Source organism: Heterodontus francisci, chromosome 17 (genome assembly GCF_036365525.1).
Source record: "Heterodontus francisci isolate sHetFra1 chromosome 17, sHetFra1.hap1, whole genome shotgun sequence".
Taxonomy (NCBI): Eukaryota; Metazoa; Chordata; class Chondrichthyes; order Heterodontiformes; family Heterodontidae; genus Heterodontus; species Heterodontus francisci.
In genome coordinates this window covers 23,683,886-23,701,639 of record NC_090387.1, presented here as the reverse complement: position 1 = coordinate 23,701,639, position 17,754 = coordinate 23,683,886, and the positions used below count along the sequence as shown (strand labels likewise).

Here is a 17,754-nt window from a genome sequence, read left to right as displayed (position 1 = left end):
TCACAGCTGTCAGCTTTTGTGTCGTTCTGATTTTCTCTTTTTCTCTCTCTCTCTCTCTCTTCCCCCCCCCCCCCTCCCCTCCAGAGAGCTACCTTTTAAGGTCAAAATCTCTTATATGTTGCCTCTGTTAGGAGATGCAGAGCCCCCTCACTGTGGTTACCAACAATGGACCAGGATGTGGCTATTTCACACCTTCTTTGTTTCAGAAGAGCCCATTCAATTCAAAAATATCTCTTCATGAGTTCAGGATGAGTGTAATTGAAAACTCTTAGCTTGGAATGTATCCTTTTGTCCTTAGCAGTCAGTAAGACATTTTGAATATACAAGGCCAGGTCGTTTGATCTTTGGTGGCCATTTTGCAGCACATTGTCCACTTTTTAAAAGGAAAAGTCAATTTTTTATAACTTTTCAGTTTGGGTTCTGTATTTTCATTGCTGCACTTCACGTGAGTGTGACATTCTATACAAAAAAATGACAATGGTTCTCAAATTGAAAGTACTTATGTATCACAAAGTCCAAGACACAGGAAATGTAAAAATAACATTATACAACTCCTACAGCATGCATCCAGCCAAGTTGGACTCTATTTAAATGTGTAACTGTCTTATAATATGCTTGGCCAAATCATCAATGGATTGACCAGGGAGCATGTTCTCTTCCCTTAGTCACTCTTCTTCCTGTTCAGACCATCTTCCCCAGCCACTTCCAGCACCTGCACTGGCCAGAATGTACTTTCCTTTTGTGAGGTGCAGGCTGGCTTTCAGTATGGCTAGTTTTAAGTAGTGCTAGTCTTGCACAAACTTTGGCCCCCTGTCGAGGCATGCAGCCACTCAACAGCATGCTTCACACAGGGCTGCACACTATGATTATTTAACTTAGCAGGCAGCACAAAGTTTGCATGCGGCTTGCATCGAAAGCAATGGGCGTGGGTTGATCCTGCATTGTGATCCCATCACCTGTTTTCAGGGGCTATCCAAGGGCAGCATTATCGCATCCCAGATTGGACTGGACTCAGTGTTAGCCTGGGCTGACCCACAAAAATTAGTCTGCCTGCGTGTCTCAAGCGGAGATGGGCTAAATGGCTTGTTATACTGTAAAATTTCATGATGTAAACCATAATAAGATGAATAGAGATATTGCTCACATGATTCCCATGGGCCAACCAGATCTTTAGAAGGTGAAACAGAACAAACAGGTCAATAAGTTACCAAGAAAAAAACTTAATTCAATGTTTTTAACAATTTAAATGTTGCAAATATTGTTACATTTGAGGGCTTTATAGGTAATGCTATGAGGCTGGAAGTAGCATCAGTTCAGTTGGATCTTTGCACCATTGTTCTCCTCCTTTATTTGTCATGTGCATCTTTCACTTGATCTGAATTTGTCTTCTCAGTCCTGCAGAAGGGATGGGGAAAGACATGAAACAGAGAACGATCTTGTCTTTGACCATTTACTGCGGCACGCTCAAACAATGCTTAAGTAGCAAAACTGTATGCTGTAATATTTCTAAAACGTCATCAATTCCACATAGACATATAGAGGGAAAAGATGTTAATGACTGTTATTCATTGGTTCTTATTACACAGAATCCTTAATCAGAGTACTCGTTATGGGCTGTCCTACTGGGCTGAAAACTGAAACACACAAAAACAAAAAATCACAGCTAAAAACAAGAAAACCCCAATTTCAGAACACATGGAACAATTCCTTCACAAAACTCAATACCATGTAACATAAATCACTAAACATGCATGACCAGTCAGTCCAAAAGAAATCCAAGCCAATCTGCATGAAACCAAAAAAGTCATCATCAGTTTCCATGAAATATAACAGCGCGATAGAAATTACTTGAGTTGCAGTTATATTATGTCCTTTGAAATGACGAAGATTATTGAACAAGTTAAAAAAATAATTAACATTTTTGCATTGATGAAAATATCAAGTGTCCAAACATAATATTTGAAAATATAAGGTTCTGATTGGCTGAACATTATATGGTCAAATTCCATTATGAAGGGTCCAAAATATATTTCTCATGTGATTCTCTTAAGGTGTGAGAGGGTGTCAGCCAATCATCTCCTTAAATGTCTCAAAAACACATATGAAATGTCCATAAAAATCTTTAAAATATATTTTGAAGTCAATTGCTGTATGTACATCAGTGTTCCCTAGTTGGAAATATATGTTTGATTCCACTGCCAGTACAGGGAATTTCAACCATCAGTGCACAACCCAACATCTGGGAAAGTTTTCCCTAATGACTCAAGCATGAAATATTCTGCATATCATCCTCAATACAAATTCAATTAGTTTAGAAATTATCTGAATGTGTATCTATTAAATCCAATAAAAGGAGGCAATTAAAATTGGACTTTTTGAACTGAGCTCATTCATTTCATGGAACAGTGATTAAAGATAAATATATCAGATTCCTCGCTGGAAATCTGCATATGTAAGATTGACCTCCAGAAAATGATACCTCTCCTGTCTGAAAATTTCAAGGGGGCTATTGTGGTTTTAAAGTTAGCCAGTGTCTTATGATTTAACAAGTACAGCAATCCATTGTTGTTTTGTACCAATTGTATGTAGTTTATATATTAAATTTTAATTCATTATTTGGAACTGGGGACTTTCAGTGTATCAAACTGTTGAATAACCTTATCATGTATGCTGTACATACCACTTGCTCTCTCTCAACAAATCTGTGTAATGACTTAGACCATATCAGCAAATAGAACTAGCACCCCCCACAAAAAAAAACTTCTGCTTCCTAACATCAGTTGTGGAAAAATTTGTAGAATCCATAATTTGAGATAAGTGAACGTTTAGTGACGTGACCTTTGCAGATGCCATTGGCCTTCCAGTCCCTTATTTAAGTGGTCATTTGTTATGTCTGCACCCATTCCATAGGATTGGCAGGCTATTTGATTGTGGGACCATCATAGTCAAATCTACTGTGTACTTGTCCAACACCCAGATTCACATGAGCCGCATTGATTGCTAACTTTAGCTGATACTTCTTCCCTCTTACTAAGCCAACTGTGGAGACACCTATTGTAATATCCCTACTACAGTCTGGTCTAAGATAAGCCAACTCCAACAGAACACAAAACTTTGGATCTATGTTTCCCAAGCTTTCCAACACTGGAATTTTTCTCATGTCCTTTCTGGGTCTGTTGTAGACTACTTGATAGAAATTGATTGCTGTGATTAGTTGATTAGTTAACTACTCCATTATCATTGAATTATGCAACTACCAGGATGATAGATGGCGAATTAGATGAGCCTTGGTCTTTTCTTGCCGACCAATTCCTGTTTTCCTACCATCTGTTATTGCTAAAATCTTGCATTCGTGCATCATTCTGCCTCATGATACTCTCTAGTAGTATTGTACTCTCAGGTCTCTGATCTCAGGTAACTTTTTACAATGTGTTGATTATTTTCCTGTCATTCCACGAGTGCAAAAACACTTTGGGGATGGATTTCCACGGATGTTCTACTTGCTCATCCGCTGTAACTTCAGTGGGAGAGCTGCGGAAACATCCAGAGAAACAGCATAATTACTATTTATACCATTTTCCCAGGGTTTCCGTGGTTCGTTCACCAAAACTGCAACAAACAAGTGGCAGAACACTCTGGAAAATTACCCCCTTTGCCTCTGACATTTTGATGGAGTGCAAAACTCAAAGTGAAAGCTCAAAACGCAGTTGATGCAGTAGATTTCTCTTCGTGTCCAAGTCAGAGAGGTTTCAACAGTAAAATAGCAGGAATCCCTGTGGTTATAGCAGTATCATAAAGCTGTGTGCAGTTCAGCTGCCATTTAACTTATTAACCAGGGCCATCTGCAGGAATGTGGAAGTTGCTGCACTAAGTGCTATTTTGTGCTATATTAATAAAGTCCTGTTTAAAGGGCTGTATATTACATGGAAAGAGGAACTGATCGTTTAACCATTTCTCGCCCAGACAAGCTCTATCTGTTCTTCAGGTGCAGAGACTAGTGGTAATGTAAAAAGAGAGGATGCCATTTTCTTACTGGAGTACGCACAAAATATTTCTGAATGCACAAAAGGACAGCAATTCAAAAGAACAGACTGCTTTACCATTTTCTTCCACTTAGTGGCAGCATCAAGCATTCCCAAATCACACATTAGTGATTTCAAATGTATGGCACTGAGCAATGCAGCACTATTTGGGCTGATATTTATTTGCTGTTTTATTCTGTTTGAATTTTGTGAGTCTGGAGGTTTGTAAATGACTGTTTAAAAGCTGTTGCCCCTCTGGTTGCTAAATTCTAGATCAGACTACCACGATCTGTTAGTATTGGCAACTTGTGATATGCAAGTTAATCGGAACATGATTTAAATTTTACAAGAAAACAAAAGTTAAATACTATGGATGCTAGCAATCTGAAATATAAACATAAAATGCTGGGAAACATACAGCAGGTCAGGCAGCGCTGTGGAGATGGAGACAGAGTTAATGGGCTGAGTTTTCCCAGCCCTTGATGGCAGGCTTGGAGGTGAGGGCGGGGGGAGCCGGGAAAAATCGGGGTGAGCCACATTGGGACAGCTCCTTAAAGCATTCCTGCCACCAGGAACTTTCCCGGGGCAGCCAGGAAAGCGGATCGGGTCCTGCTGTACAGAGGTGGGTAACCAATTTACATATTCAAGGCCCCAATTAAAGGCGATTTTACAGCAGCACTGGCATTTTACCGCCAGTGGAGCAGCTCCCACTGCATGCGAAGGCCGCCAGCTCAATGCAGGCAGCCTTCCTGCAGCAGGCTGGTGGGGGGTGGGGGGGTTGGTGGGGGCCATCAGAGCCAGAGGCTCCAGGCCCCAAAGAGGGCCCACCATCAGGAAAGGCCATACCCATGGCCCAAAGGCTTCCACTGGAAGGGTTTCCCCTCTGCTCTGAGGAACCTACCAGTTTTCCCCCTCTGAATTCTTCCATTTTGATGAATGCCTCTGAGGGCGCCTCTCCTGCTGGGGCTGCTGAGGTCCTAGAGCTGCTGGCCCTCTGATTGGGCTGGCAGCATTGGGAGCTCACCTGCTGCCCTTCATAGGACGGTCAGTGCCGAGGTGGCCAATTAGAAGGCTGCCTCCGGGAAGGTTGCTCCACTTCTCTCAAGTCCCAATGTCGGTATCTTGAAACGGCCCTTCAGCCGTCAGTTTTGTCATTTTCCCTAGGGAATGGCAAGAAAATAACAGAAAAAGGGTTAACCATGATCTGAGACTTGGGGAAAACAGAAAGTCACAAGATTGAATGCCTTTGATACATACCATAATAGTCACAGTAAAAGTCCATTTGTAAGATCCAACAATATGTTTTTACCCCTTTTTTATGCTCATAGTTAGAGTTTATTTTGTGTCTAAACACGCAAGAGACCATTGCGCAAAATTCAGATCCGTAGCACACTGGAACAGTGCCATAGAAGCTGAAGGCCCTCTGAGTGGGGTGCATCGTGCCTCCAGCTGCGTCTCATGGGGCCCGTGCAATGCCCCAGGCTGGGAAGAGCACGCATGCGGGCCTGCCCTGTGAGCACCAGAAACCTCCCAGCTGGTCCTATCTTGACACCAAGCAACCCTATTGGGTAATTCCACCTATAATTCAACATATTCACTTGTCATTCACCAAACATGTGTTCAGCTGCAAGAGGAGCCCAGTACAACGGTATTTAAAGGGCCAGGCACCCAAATTGCAGGTAAGGTAATTTTCAATAACCTTCTGAAATTGCAATGTCACGTGAAGTACTGTGGAGTGTTTTTGGAGCTATTGTGATGATTTGGTAGTGAATGTTGCTGCATCTTTCCAGAGGACTTGGTGACCTCCCCACACAAAGCCTGTAGTAGATATGGGGGCTGTAGTTACAGCGCCCCTGGTTCTGCAACATGACGGCTGGAGCAGAGGCTATGGAGAGCACAAGCTCTGTCTTATGCTCTCTGCCAAGTGGGGGTTGGACTCCTCCATGTTCCTTGGTCGTGACAGGAGCCTGTCTAGCAGGCCAGCCATTACACCCAGCATCTCAGTGTTCTCCTGTATGCCACCCCATCGGGGTCCTCATCGGTGACCCAGGTAGAAGAATTCTACAACCTCACACACCAGTGAACTGGTACACAAACCATCCTTTACCCTGGCCTGGCACGTCCTCCTGTGTCTTGTTACAAACAGGTGAGAGGGGTCTAGGGGTTCCCTCTCACCCTTTGCCTGGTTTAACTGAAACAGGGTTTAATTTTTTAAATCACCATGTTTTAGCTCCCCCTTAGTGAATCCTTGTTCACCGCTTTCCAATGGTGAGGCAAAGAAATCAATTCAGACAGGTTTTCTTAGATTTTAAACAAGAAGCATGGAAGTTTATTCACCTTAAACTCTAACCCAGTTAACGACTACAAATATGCGATGCAACCACGCTAGCGTGCATACGCGATAAACACACACGCAGATAGAGACAGAAAAGTAGAAAAGAATAAAGGAGAAAAGTTTGAGGCAATAAATGGGTTTCTATTTTACTGTCCTTTGAGTTCGCTGTGAAGTCTTTGGTTGCCGGTCAGACTTGCAATTCGTTGAGCCCCAGTGCACGCTTCAACTTGTTTTGAGGTTGGAGTCTTTTCTCTCTTGAGGTTTACGTCTCTTCCGTGGGTCTGGTGGCTTGGGAGAAAGTGAGAGAGAGAGAGAGAGAGAGCGGCTTCCTTGCTACAGGTTCCAGTTCAAATAGCCTTCTGCCTGTTTCTCTGTGGCACAATTCAAAAAATCCCAGGTTTCCCAGCAGGTTAGTCATTCTGCCGTCTTAGCTTCAATGTCTGGTGATCAAAGCCCATTTTGGGTTAAGTGGACCAGGGAATAGTCCTTTGTCTCTCCAAGCACTGTCTGTTAGTATGCAGATGTTTTTCCAGCCAAATGTCTGATGATTTTTTTCTAACAAGTCCTTTCTTCATTCCAGCGACAGTTTAAAATCAATTTTCATATGACAAAATTAATATGCCGCATTCTTGGCAGGTGGGGGTCTGCATGACAGCCTGGTGACTCACCACGTACAGATCCCAACTCTACTCTAGTTCCTAAGGTACGTGCAGTGCCAGTATCTGAGCTGGTGGCTACGAGTTGAGTGTCTGAAAGAACAAAATCAGAAAGGGAAAGGTTAGGCTGAAGGAATGGGGGTGAGATGGAAAGCAAGAGGTTCATGGTCACACTACCTGGAGTTTGCTCAACATGCCAGATATCAGGATGAGGGTGAGCTTAAGGTAGAAACATACCATCATCCTCAATGTTCTCAGCGACAACATCCTCAATGTTCTCAGCGATACTGGATGCAATGGGCTTCGTTGCAGCTGGCCCCGTGATATATGGAACCATCTCCTCCACAGGGCTCAGGAGCTGGAGGAGTCCTTGTCCCCCACTGCTTCTGCTCTGCTCCCTTCTATTGTGTGCAGCCTTGCCCTGCAAGAGGGAGGGAAGAACATCAGTGATTTGAGTTGCACTGTGTTTGGGTGATGTTTCTGCCATAGCTGAATAGCTGAAGGTATGTGGAAAGAGCAGGAGCTGGGTGAGTGTTGGGGGTGTGGTGCATTGGACAGCGTGAGAGGTTAGTGGAGCTGTAGGTGAAAGAAGTCATGTGAAGGTGCATTCACTGATCTTGACCACCTGCATGAGGTCGTTGCACTTCTTATGGCACTGCTGCCAGGTACTTGGGGCCAGACTCTGGGAATTAAACTCCCTGGCCACCTGCTCCCATTTCCTTTCGAGTGTATTCCTAGAGGTCCTCTTGTACCACCCCCTACAGTTGTGGAATGTAGGTATAATCGGTTTGATTAAGTAGAATTTGGAAATAGTGTATTATGCCTTTAGAGTTAAAGATTGAATAAATAGTTAGTTTTCAGAGCTCACTGAAGTTCCCCTTTAAGGTGGTAGAGTTAAACATATCAAGGTCTCTGTTAGAATAGAATCTCTGTTGGCAGGGGTTTGGAAGATAAACACACACATTGAAATATCCTGCGTGACCTCAGTGAGAGGTAGCAATAAACTTAATTGGTTTATGGGGTTGTTGTTCAGACAGGTCAGCTCCGGAGATTGCTTTGGAGTATCATGGAAAGGGCAATTAACAATAAATGGAATGCACTCACAGGAACAAGAGAGGTCAAGTAAACACAGTTATAAACATTTTGACCAGAAAAAAGCTCACAACTTCAAATTCCAGAAAACATTAAATTATAGATATGGATTTTAAAAGGGACACAGGACGGTCACATCTAATGCAAAAGTCATATGACACCTTAGAAATAGTAGAAAAATGCAAGGTTCTGATCCAAACACTTCGGTGTGTTGAATCCTCACCAACACTTCTTATCCCATGCCTTATTCGGGGATTTAAAGTACAAGTTTACTTTAAATTTTGATGGATATTCTAAGATAATTTTGCTGTAACATTAGCAAGATTAAACTTTTGGATTCTATGTTAGAAATAAGAATGTGTTACATCTGTCAGTAATATTTGATATTGTGATATATTTCTCCACTTATTACATGTTAAATTCTTTAATAAATATATAAAAGTTAATAAATCATCTAATGTAGTATTCTGTATACAACTACGAGAACTCCCTCTCTGTGTCTCTTTAAGTGGAGAGATACATATTGAAGAGAGTTTCCCAGACCCTTATATTATCTGGGATATTTATGACTTAGCCATAAAATATTAGAAATTGGCTATCCGAAAGATGGTAACATACTCTGTTGGTTTTCTTTCTTTGAGGGAAAGCTAGTACAATTCTTTGGACCCAAATAAGTGTCTGAGAATTTGTCTGGTTTGAACTTGATTAAATGAGATTCATGGGGATGTGCTCCTGATTTGGTTTAATCCCTACAAGGGGTTAAAGTCATAAATCACTTCACTGCCCGCCCCCCAGTGACCACGGAACAGAGCCTCTTTCCTTCTGTTCACCTCCATCACTAAGGTCTCCGGTGCCATATCCATGAATCTAGGAGCCCTCTCTCTTCCCTGGTGCTTTACTTCTGCAGCTCCTGCATGCAACTAGTGACAGTACAAGCAGCCTGCAGCAGCTCACTTTTAGCGAGTGCAGCTCCCCTTTAAGAGGAGCAGTCTGACTGCACCGCGTGCTATCTGTGCGAGCTGCTTGGACCCTTACTGAGTGTTCAGGCAGCCAGCAATGTGGGCCCCACTCAGACCAACACTAAAATCTGATTAATGAGGAGGCAGCGTCAAGTTTGCATGTTGTCTACCTCCACGGCAACAGGGGTGAGCAAGTCATGAATCACATCCCCCAAAAAACAGCATGGACAAATTTTTAGCCCCCATATACTTTGTTTACAATGTGGAGCACCGTGACATGGCAGTAGGTTGTAGTGGCAAGAAACATGACTCCCCTACTGTCCCATTTACATTCTGTGATCCAACAAGCTATAATCTTGACAGTAACATGGCTTCCACTTCTGCTCCTGTCATGCCAAAATATAATTGAACCTCAAAACGTATGAAAATGGCATGTGTATGCACTTGGTGTATATACGCACAGAATCAAAAAATGAAAATGTGGCCTGGAAATTAGATCACGCAGCATCCATTTTTCAGGCACAAGTGGGGTTGAGGGTCCAAGATGGCGCACGCATGCTATATTCATTAGGGTGCCCTCTTTAAACAGACATTAGGTCAATTTCCTATGCAAATCGGTAGGTTAAAGTTCTTTCTCGAGCACCTTTTCAAAACTGGTTCGTGAGTGACTGCTGCATGTGCCGTGTATGTTGTGGTCAGTTTTCTCAGGCGAACAGCAGGCAAACCAGCGGCCTTTAAAAAGGACCACTGGAGGTGGACAGTACAATGCTTTTATTTACCTGAGTGCGGAGCCAGAAGCAGCAAGAGTGCTCCTCCTAGTTCCATATTAAAACTGTGGTTTGCCAACCATCACTCATTTCTGATCTCCTCTCGGGAGCCAAAGTTAACCACAGCAAGAGCGAGGCCATGTTCTTAGGGAACTGGGCTGACTGATCCTTTGTCCCCTTCACCGTCAGGTCTGACTACCTGAAGGTGCTGGGGATATGGTTCGGAAGGGCCGGGGCATGCACCAAAACCTGGGAGGAGCGAGTAGCCAAGGTACAACAAAAGTTGAGCGTGTGGGGGCAGCGATCTCTCTCCATTGTGGGTAAGAACCTGGTCATCAGGTGCGAGGCGTTCACGTTGTTGCTGTACGTGGCGCAGGTCTGGCCCATACCCCACTCCTGCGGTGTGGCGGTCACCCGAGCCATTTTCCGCTTCATCTGGGGATCTAAAATGGACCGGGTCCGGAGGGACATGATGTTCAAATCTCTGGACAAGGGCGGGAAAAACGTACCCAACGTGGCCCTCATCCTGATGACCACCTTCGTGTGCGGCTGCATCAAGCTGTGTGTAGACCTCCAGTACACAAACTCCAAGTGTCACTACGTGCTGAGGTTCTATCTATCCCCGGTGTTGCGAACGATGGGCCTGGTCACATTGCCGCGGAACGCTCCATGCAGTTTGACCGTGCCGTACCACCTATCCTTCGTGGAGCAGTTTCTGCGGGAAAACACCTTCGACCACCGATCCATCAGGCAGTGGTCTGCACGGAACGTCCTCAAGGCCCTACGGGAAAAGGAGAAGGGGGATCCTGTCGGATGGTTCCCCGAGCAGACCACCAAAGTCATTTGGCGGAATGCCTCATCACCAGAGCTTTCAAACAAGCACCAAGATGTAGCTTGGCTGGTGGTGAGAAGGGCCCTCCCCGTCAGATCCTTCCTGCACGCCCGAAGTCTCGCCCTCTCCGTGCAATGCCCCCGCGGTGGCTGTGGTGGGGAAGAGACAGTTGCCCACCTCCTCCTGGAATGTGTCTTTGCAAAGCAGGTGTGGAAAGAGATGCAGTGGTTTTTGTCGAGGTTCATCCCAAGCAGCTCTGTAACACAGGAGTCTGTGCTCTATGAGCTGTTCCCAGGGACGCACACCGAGACAAACATCAACTGCTGCTGGAGGACTATCAATTCGGTGAAAGACGCCCTTTGGTCTGTCCGAAACTTGCTGGTCTTCCAGCACAAAGAGTTGTCCACGACCGAATGTTGCAGACTGGCACATTCCAAGGTCCAGGACTACGTGCTGAGGGAGGCACTAAAGCTTTGGGCAGCCGCAGCAAAGGCTCAATGTGGAAAGACCACAGTGTAAGGTCCCCCAACCAAGCTGAACTGAGGGGCTGGATCCATGGGAAACCCTTCGAACTGTATCCAGAAAGTTTCTGTCTCCTGTATAATGTAAAAATGTATCTGGCACGACAAATGTGAAATGGAAGGGTTGTGAGGCAACTCATATATAGAAGGAAACTGATCACCTTTGCTCTGTTTGTATTTTTTGACTTGATGCTGTTTTAAACTGTTTGGGAATGTATTTTTTACAGATTTTTATGAATAAAGTATATTTTGGAAAAAAAAAATCTCCTCCCCATCTTCCTCCCATGGTAGGCCGGGTCCCTGTCAAGTAATATTTGTCTTCTTCGCGATCAATGCCTCTTGAGGTGCAACTGATGTCTCCAGCATGCCAGTTAGGTCCTGATGATACAAAGGGATTAATTTTGTGTGGTTGTCTTGCTCATCAGGTTCAGCATGGTTTGTGGGCCAAAGTCTGCCTGTAGGTTTCGGCCTTTCTACGTCTAAGTTTATATTTATATTTAGTTTGGCTGGAATAGAAATTAGGGTGAAACAATTGCAGGTAAAATTCAGGCAAGGGAGAAAAGCTGACCACAAATGGGGAGAGCAGAAAAGCAAGGAAGATGGTAGCTAGTTTTAACCCACTGCAAATGTGGTTTAATGTATCAGCATTTGAGGCAGGAAAAGGTACATTGCGTAGAATCAGAGGGATCCATTTATTTTGATACCAAAAATTTGCAATGCTCATAGTTGCAAAAAGAGGCTACTTTGTAGATAATAGTTCTGGCTGTAAACAAAATAGCAGAGAAATTGCAAATGAATGCAATAATTTAGGCAGACATACTTTTGAATTGGTTAATAGGGGTTTTGTTGTTACATTGGTTAAGATTTTCTGCTTTTTAAAATTTTTTAATGCAGGACTATGAGTATCAGCTGATTTCATATTCATCACAATACCAGAAGAACGATCGATGCCCTCCCCCTCCACAGACATTGCCAGATGGGGCCTGTGAGGTCCCCAGCTGCAGGTCGGACTCTGAATGCGAAAGGCACAAACGCTGCTGTTACAATGGGTGTATTTATGCTTGCTTGGAATCTGTACAACCACCACCAGGTATACTCAATCTTTACAAGATTCTGTGAATCTTTTTGCTGTATTGTTAATGTTGTAATGAGAAGTTTTTTAAGTTGTCTGATGAAACATAAATGAGATGTGTGGAGTCTAGGTTGTTGAACATCTCAAAACAGGTTTATTAACAGCTAACAAGTATATACAGTGCAGAACTAACTATTTACAGGTCTTGCCTCTTGGTGTCACAGTTGCAGAGTGACTCTGTCTGAGTCACATGACTACATCCTGGCACTTAGCTCATTAGCATACGAAGATCTTAAAGGGACATTGCTTTAAAGACAATCACACATCCCCTTTCTTTCCAAAGATAGGTCTCATATGCTAAAAGTAAAAATACATAACATTAGATAACATCAAAATTATTTACACAGATATAGAGATTATGAACTTTACAAGTTTAGAGGTGCAAAAATCCACATATCGTCTCGGTAGTTTGCCAACTCTTGTTCAGGGAGTTTGCTTTTCATCTGTTGCTGTTCTTTCCGAAGTTTCTCCCTGTCTGCATTCAGTTTCTGTTGCTCTGCCTTCAGTCTGCTAACATACTCTGTGCTTTTCTCACGATGACTACTTTTGGGGCCTTGTCATTCTTCGAAAGTTCCGGCACTTCATCTTGACGATCCAACAGACAATGCTTCAACTCATTCCTCCTCTGCCTCCTCAGGACATTGCATGTTGTTCATCTCTCCTCATCCTCCATGTCTGAAGGCTTGGGGCTCCAGATTGAGGACTTGTTGGGGAAGGAGGACTTGGCCTCACGGAGGTACCTGTCCGCTTTGGCTCATTTAAATGCTGGCAGTTCTCTAGAGAGCAGAAGTGAAGGCATAGCATAGTTGTGCTGTTGCTGGATTTCTAGACTGCAGTGTTTGATGCTGGCTGGACTCTGCAAGCGGGTTCTGGTTCTTGGAGATTTTCCCTGGCGATGCTCTCATGGATAGTTATGGTGCTGAAGTCCTTACACGCTAATACACCTGCCAAGTGGTCCGCTTGCGTCTACTAGGTAGAACGTTTGTGGTTTCCATGCCAACTTGCCATAGCTGCATTGCATGGTGAGTGTGCCACTGCAAGGGATGGGTGACCCATTATCGCAATGTCATCGGCAATACATATGCAGCCAGCATGTTTTCTATAATTCTGTCCATATGTTGCTGAAACAGATCTTGACTGACAGATAAGCTATTGTCTTCTCACCACAGCTGCCATCATGTAATGTTTAGTTTAGAGATACAGCACTGAAACAGGCCCTTCGGCCCACCGAGTCGGTGCTGACCAACAACCACCCATTTATACTAATCCTACATTAACCCCATATTCCCTACCACATCCCCACCATTCTCCTACCACCTACCTACACTGGGGGCAATTTACAATGGCCAATTTACCTATCAACCTGCAAGTCGTTGGCTGTGGAAGGAACCCGGAGCACCCGGCGGAAACCCACGCAGTCACGGGAGAACTTGCAAACTCCACACAGGCAGTACCCAGAACTGAACCCGGATCGCTGGAGCTGTGAGGCTGCAGTGCTAACCACAGCGCCACTGTGCCGCCTAACGAGAAGCTTTTTATGTTGTCTAATGCAATGAGATGTGTGGAGTACAGGTTGCTGAAGATCTCAAACAGGTTTATTAACAGCTAACAAGTATATACAGTGCAGAGCTAACCATTTACAGGACTTGCCTCTTGCTGTTACAGATACAGAGTGACTCTGGCTCCAAGTCACATTACTGCAACCTAGCACTTCGCTCATTAGCATACTAAGATCTTAAAGGGACATCACTCATCAATGTAACATAGTATATAGCTACGAATAAAGCACAATGAACTTTAAAGTCTCTTAATTCCACTTGGGAATTGCTGAGAGCTGGAATTTTCTTTTCATTTTCCCATCTGGTCTGGCTGAGAGGCTAGGCCAGGAATGTGCTCCCAAGCTTCTGCTGTTACCACTCGCTAGCAAGTTGTTGATAGGTCTGTCAATGATGTGCAAGCTTGATTTGTCCGTGCATTTTTTCTTCATTTTACTAGGGAAGCTTTTGCATGCCTCCTTCTCCTCAATACTCAGGCAAGATTTGGAACTCACCATGTGGAAATTATAAATAAATGAATGCAAATCAAAAGCTTGCTCATTATTCTTGAATCACAAATATGAATACAATGTATGTAACATTCAACCTGCTGAATAGCAAAATAAAGCTTTGCCTCCGGATAAAATACTTGCTCTGGAGTGCATCATTTGGGATTTCTTCAGATATATGAAGTGTCCTAAGTATACCGTTTTGGATGCGGTTGAGGGGGACGACCTACCAGGGGAAAGCCACATTGGCCAGGTCTCTGGCACTGAGCCTGGCCCAGTGGCTCAGAAGGGAAGGGGGGAGAATAGGAGAGCGATAGTGATAGGAGATTCAGTGGTTAGAGGAACAGACAGGAGATTCTGTGGTCGCGAACGAGACTCCCGGATGGTATGTTGCCTCCCGGGTGCCAGGGTCAGGGATGTCTCGGATCGAGTCCACAGGATTCTTAAGGGAGAGGGGGAGCAGCCAGATGTCGTGGTACATATCGGTACCAATGACATAGCTAGGAAAAGGGATGAGGACCTGAAAAGCAAATATAGGGAGTTAGGTTGGAAGCTGAAAGGCAGGACGAGCAGAGTAGTATTCTCAGGATTGTTACCGGTGCCATGTGCTAGTGAGGCTAGAAACAGGGAGCGAGAGCAGCTGAACACGTGGCTACAGAACTGGTGCAGGAGGGAGGGATTCAGATATGTAGATCATTGGGATACCTTCTGGGGAAGGTGGAACCTGTACAAGAAGGACGGGTTGCATCTGAACTGGAGGGGCACCAATATCCTGGGCGGGAGGTTTGCTAGAGCTCTTCGGGAGGGTTTAAACTAGTTTGGCAGGGGGATGGGAACCGGAACTACGGATCAGTGGATGGGGTAGCTGTTGAACAGGCAGATACCGAGTGCAGAGAGTCTGTGAGGAAGGTTAGACAGTTGACAGGGCAAAGTTGCAGCCAGTATGATGGGTTGAAGTGTGTCTATTTTAACGCAAGAAGTGTCAGGAATAAGGGTGATGAACTTAGAGCATGGATCAGTACTTGGAGCTACAATGTTGTGGCCATTACGGAGACGTGGATATCACAGGGGCAGGAATGGATGTTGGATGTTCTGGGGTTTAGATGTTTCAAAAGGAATAGGGAGGGAGGTAAAAGAGGTGGGGGAGTGGCATTGCTAATCAGGGATAGTATCACAGCTGCAGAAAGGGAGGTCGTCGAGGAGGGTTTGTCTACTGAGTCATTATGGGTGGAAGTCAGAAACAGGAAAGGAGCAGTCACTTTGTTGGGAGTTTTCTATAGACCCCCGAATAGCAACAGAGACATGGAGGAACAGATTGGGAGGCAGATTTTGGAAAGGTGCAGAAGGAACAGGGTTGTTGTCATGGGTGACTTCAACTTCCCTAATGTTGATTGGAACCTCCTTAGTGCAAATAGTTTGGATGGAGCAGTTTTTGTCAGGTGTGTCCAGGAAGGTTTCCTGATTCAATATGTAGATAGGCCGACGAGAGGGGAGGCTATGTTGGATTTGGTGCTTGGCAACGAACCAGGCCAGGTGGCAGATCTATCGGTGGGAGAGCATTTCGGTGATAGTGATCACAACTCCCTGACCTTTACTATAGTCATGGAGAGGGACAGGAGCAGACAGGATGGGAAAATATTTAATTGGGGGAGGGGGAATTACAATGCTATTAGGCAGGAACTGGGGAGCATAAATTGGGAACAGATGTCCTCAGGGAAATGCACGACAGAAATGTGGAGGTTGTTTAGGGAGCACTTGCTGCGACTGCTGGATAGGTTTGTCCCGATGAGGCAAGGAAGGGATGGTAGGGTGAAGGAACCTTGGATGACAAGAGATGTGGAACAGCTAGTCAAGAGGAAGAAGGAAGCTTACTTAAGGTTGAGGAAGCAAGGATCAGACAGGGCTCTAGAGGATTACAAGGTAGCCAGGAAGGAACTGAAGAATGGACTTAGGAGAGCTAGAAGGGGACATGAAAAAGTCCTGGCTGGTAGGATTAAGGAAAATCCCAAGGCGTTCTACACTTATGTGAGGAACAAGAGGATGGCCAGAGTGAGGGTAGGGCCGATCAGGGATAGTGGAGGGAATTTGTGCCTGGAGTCGGAGGAGGTAGGGGAGGTCCTAAATGAATACTTTGCTTCAGTATTCACTAGTGAGAGGGACCTGGTCGTTTGTGAGGACAGCGTGGAACAGGCTGATATGCTTGAACAGGTTGAGGTTAAGAGGGAGGATGTGCTGGAAATTTTGAATGATATGAGGACAGATAAGTCCCCGGGGCCAGACGGGATATACCCAAGGATATTACGGGAAGCGAGGGAAGAGATTGCTGCGCCTTTGGCGATGATCTTTGCGTCTTCACTGTCCACTGGAGTAGTGCCGGATCATTGGAAGGTGGCAAATGTTGTTCCCTTGTTCAAGAAAGGAAATAGGGATAACCCTGGGAATTATAGACCAGTCAGTCTTACGTTGGTCGTGGGCAAATTATTGGAGAGGATTCTGAGAGACAGGATTTATGATTATTTGGAAAAGCATGGTTTGATTAGAGACAGTCAGCATGGCTTTGTAAGGGGCAGGTCATGCCTCACAAGCCTTATTGAATTCTTTGAAGATGTGACAAAACACATTGATGAAGGAAGAGCAGTGGATGTGGTGTATATGGATTTTAGCAAGGCGTTTGATAAGGTTCCCCATGGTAGGCTCATTCAGAAAGTAAGGAGGCATGGGATTCAGGGAATGTTGGCTGTCTGGATCCAGAATTGGCTGGCCCATAGAAGTCAGAGGATGGTAGTAGATGGAAAGTATTCAGCATGGAGCTCGGTGACCAGTGGTGTTCCACAAGGATCGGTTCTGGGACATCTGCTCTTTGTGATTTTTATAAATGACTTGGATGAAGAAGTGGAAGGCTGGGTTAGCAAATTTGCCGATGACACGAAGGTTGCTGGAGTTGTGGATAGTGTGGAAGGCTTTTGTAGGTTGCAATGGGACATTGACAGGATGCAGAGCTGGGCTGAGAAGTGGCAGATGGAGTTCAACCTGGAAAAGTGTGAAGTGATTCATTTTGGAAGGTCGAATTTGAATGCCGAATACAGGCTTAAAGACAGGATTCTTGGTAGTGTGGGGAACAGAGGGATCTTGGGGTCCATGTCCATAGATCGCTCAAAGTTGCCACCCAAGTTGAAAGGGTTGTGAAGAAGGCGTATGGTGTGTTGGCTTTCATTATCAGGGGGAATTGAGTTTAAGAGCCGCGAGGTTATGCTGCAGCTCTATAAGGCCCTGGTGCGACCACACTTGGAATATTGTGTTCAGTCCTGGTCGCCTCATTATAGGAAGGATGTGGAAGCTTTAGAGAGGGTGCAGAGGAGATTTACCAGGATGCTGCCTGGACTGGAGGGCATGT

General features: G+C 44.7%; 1 protein-coding gene across 1 annotated transcript in view; it reads left to right on the top strand.

The window, feature by feature from the left end:
- The window catches only part of wfdc1 (WAP four-disulfide core domain 1), a 69,898-nt gene that overhangs the window by 19,891 nt on the left and 32,253 nt on the right, over positions 1–17,754 (top strand). The window contains exon 2 of the mRNA XM_068049155.1: positions 12,079–12,274. Within this exon, the coding sequence (XP_067905256.1) occupies positions 12,079–12,274 (196 nt within the window). The remainder of the gene's footprint in view (positions 1–12,078; positions 12,275–17,754) is intronic.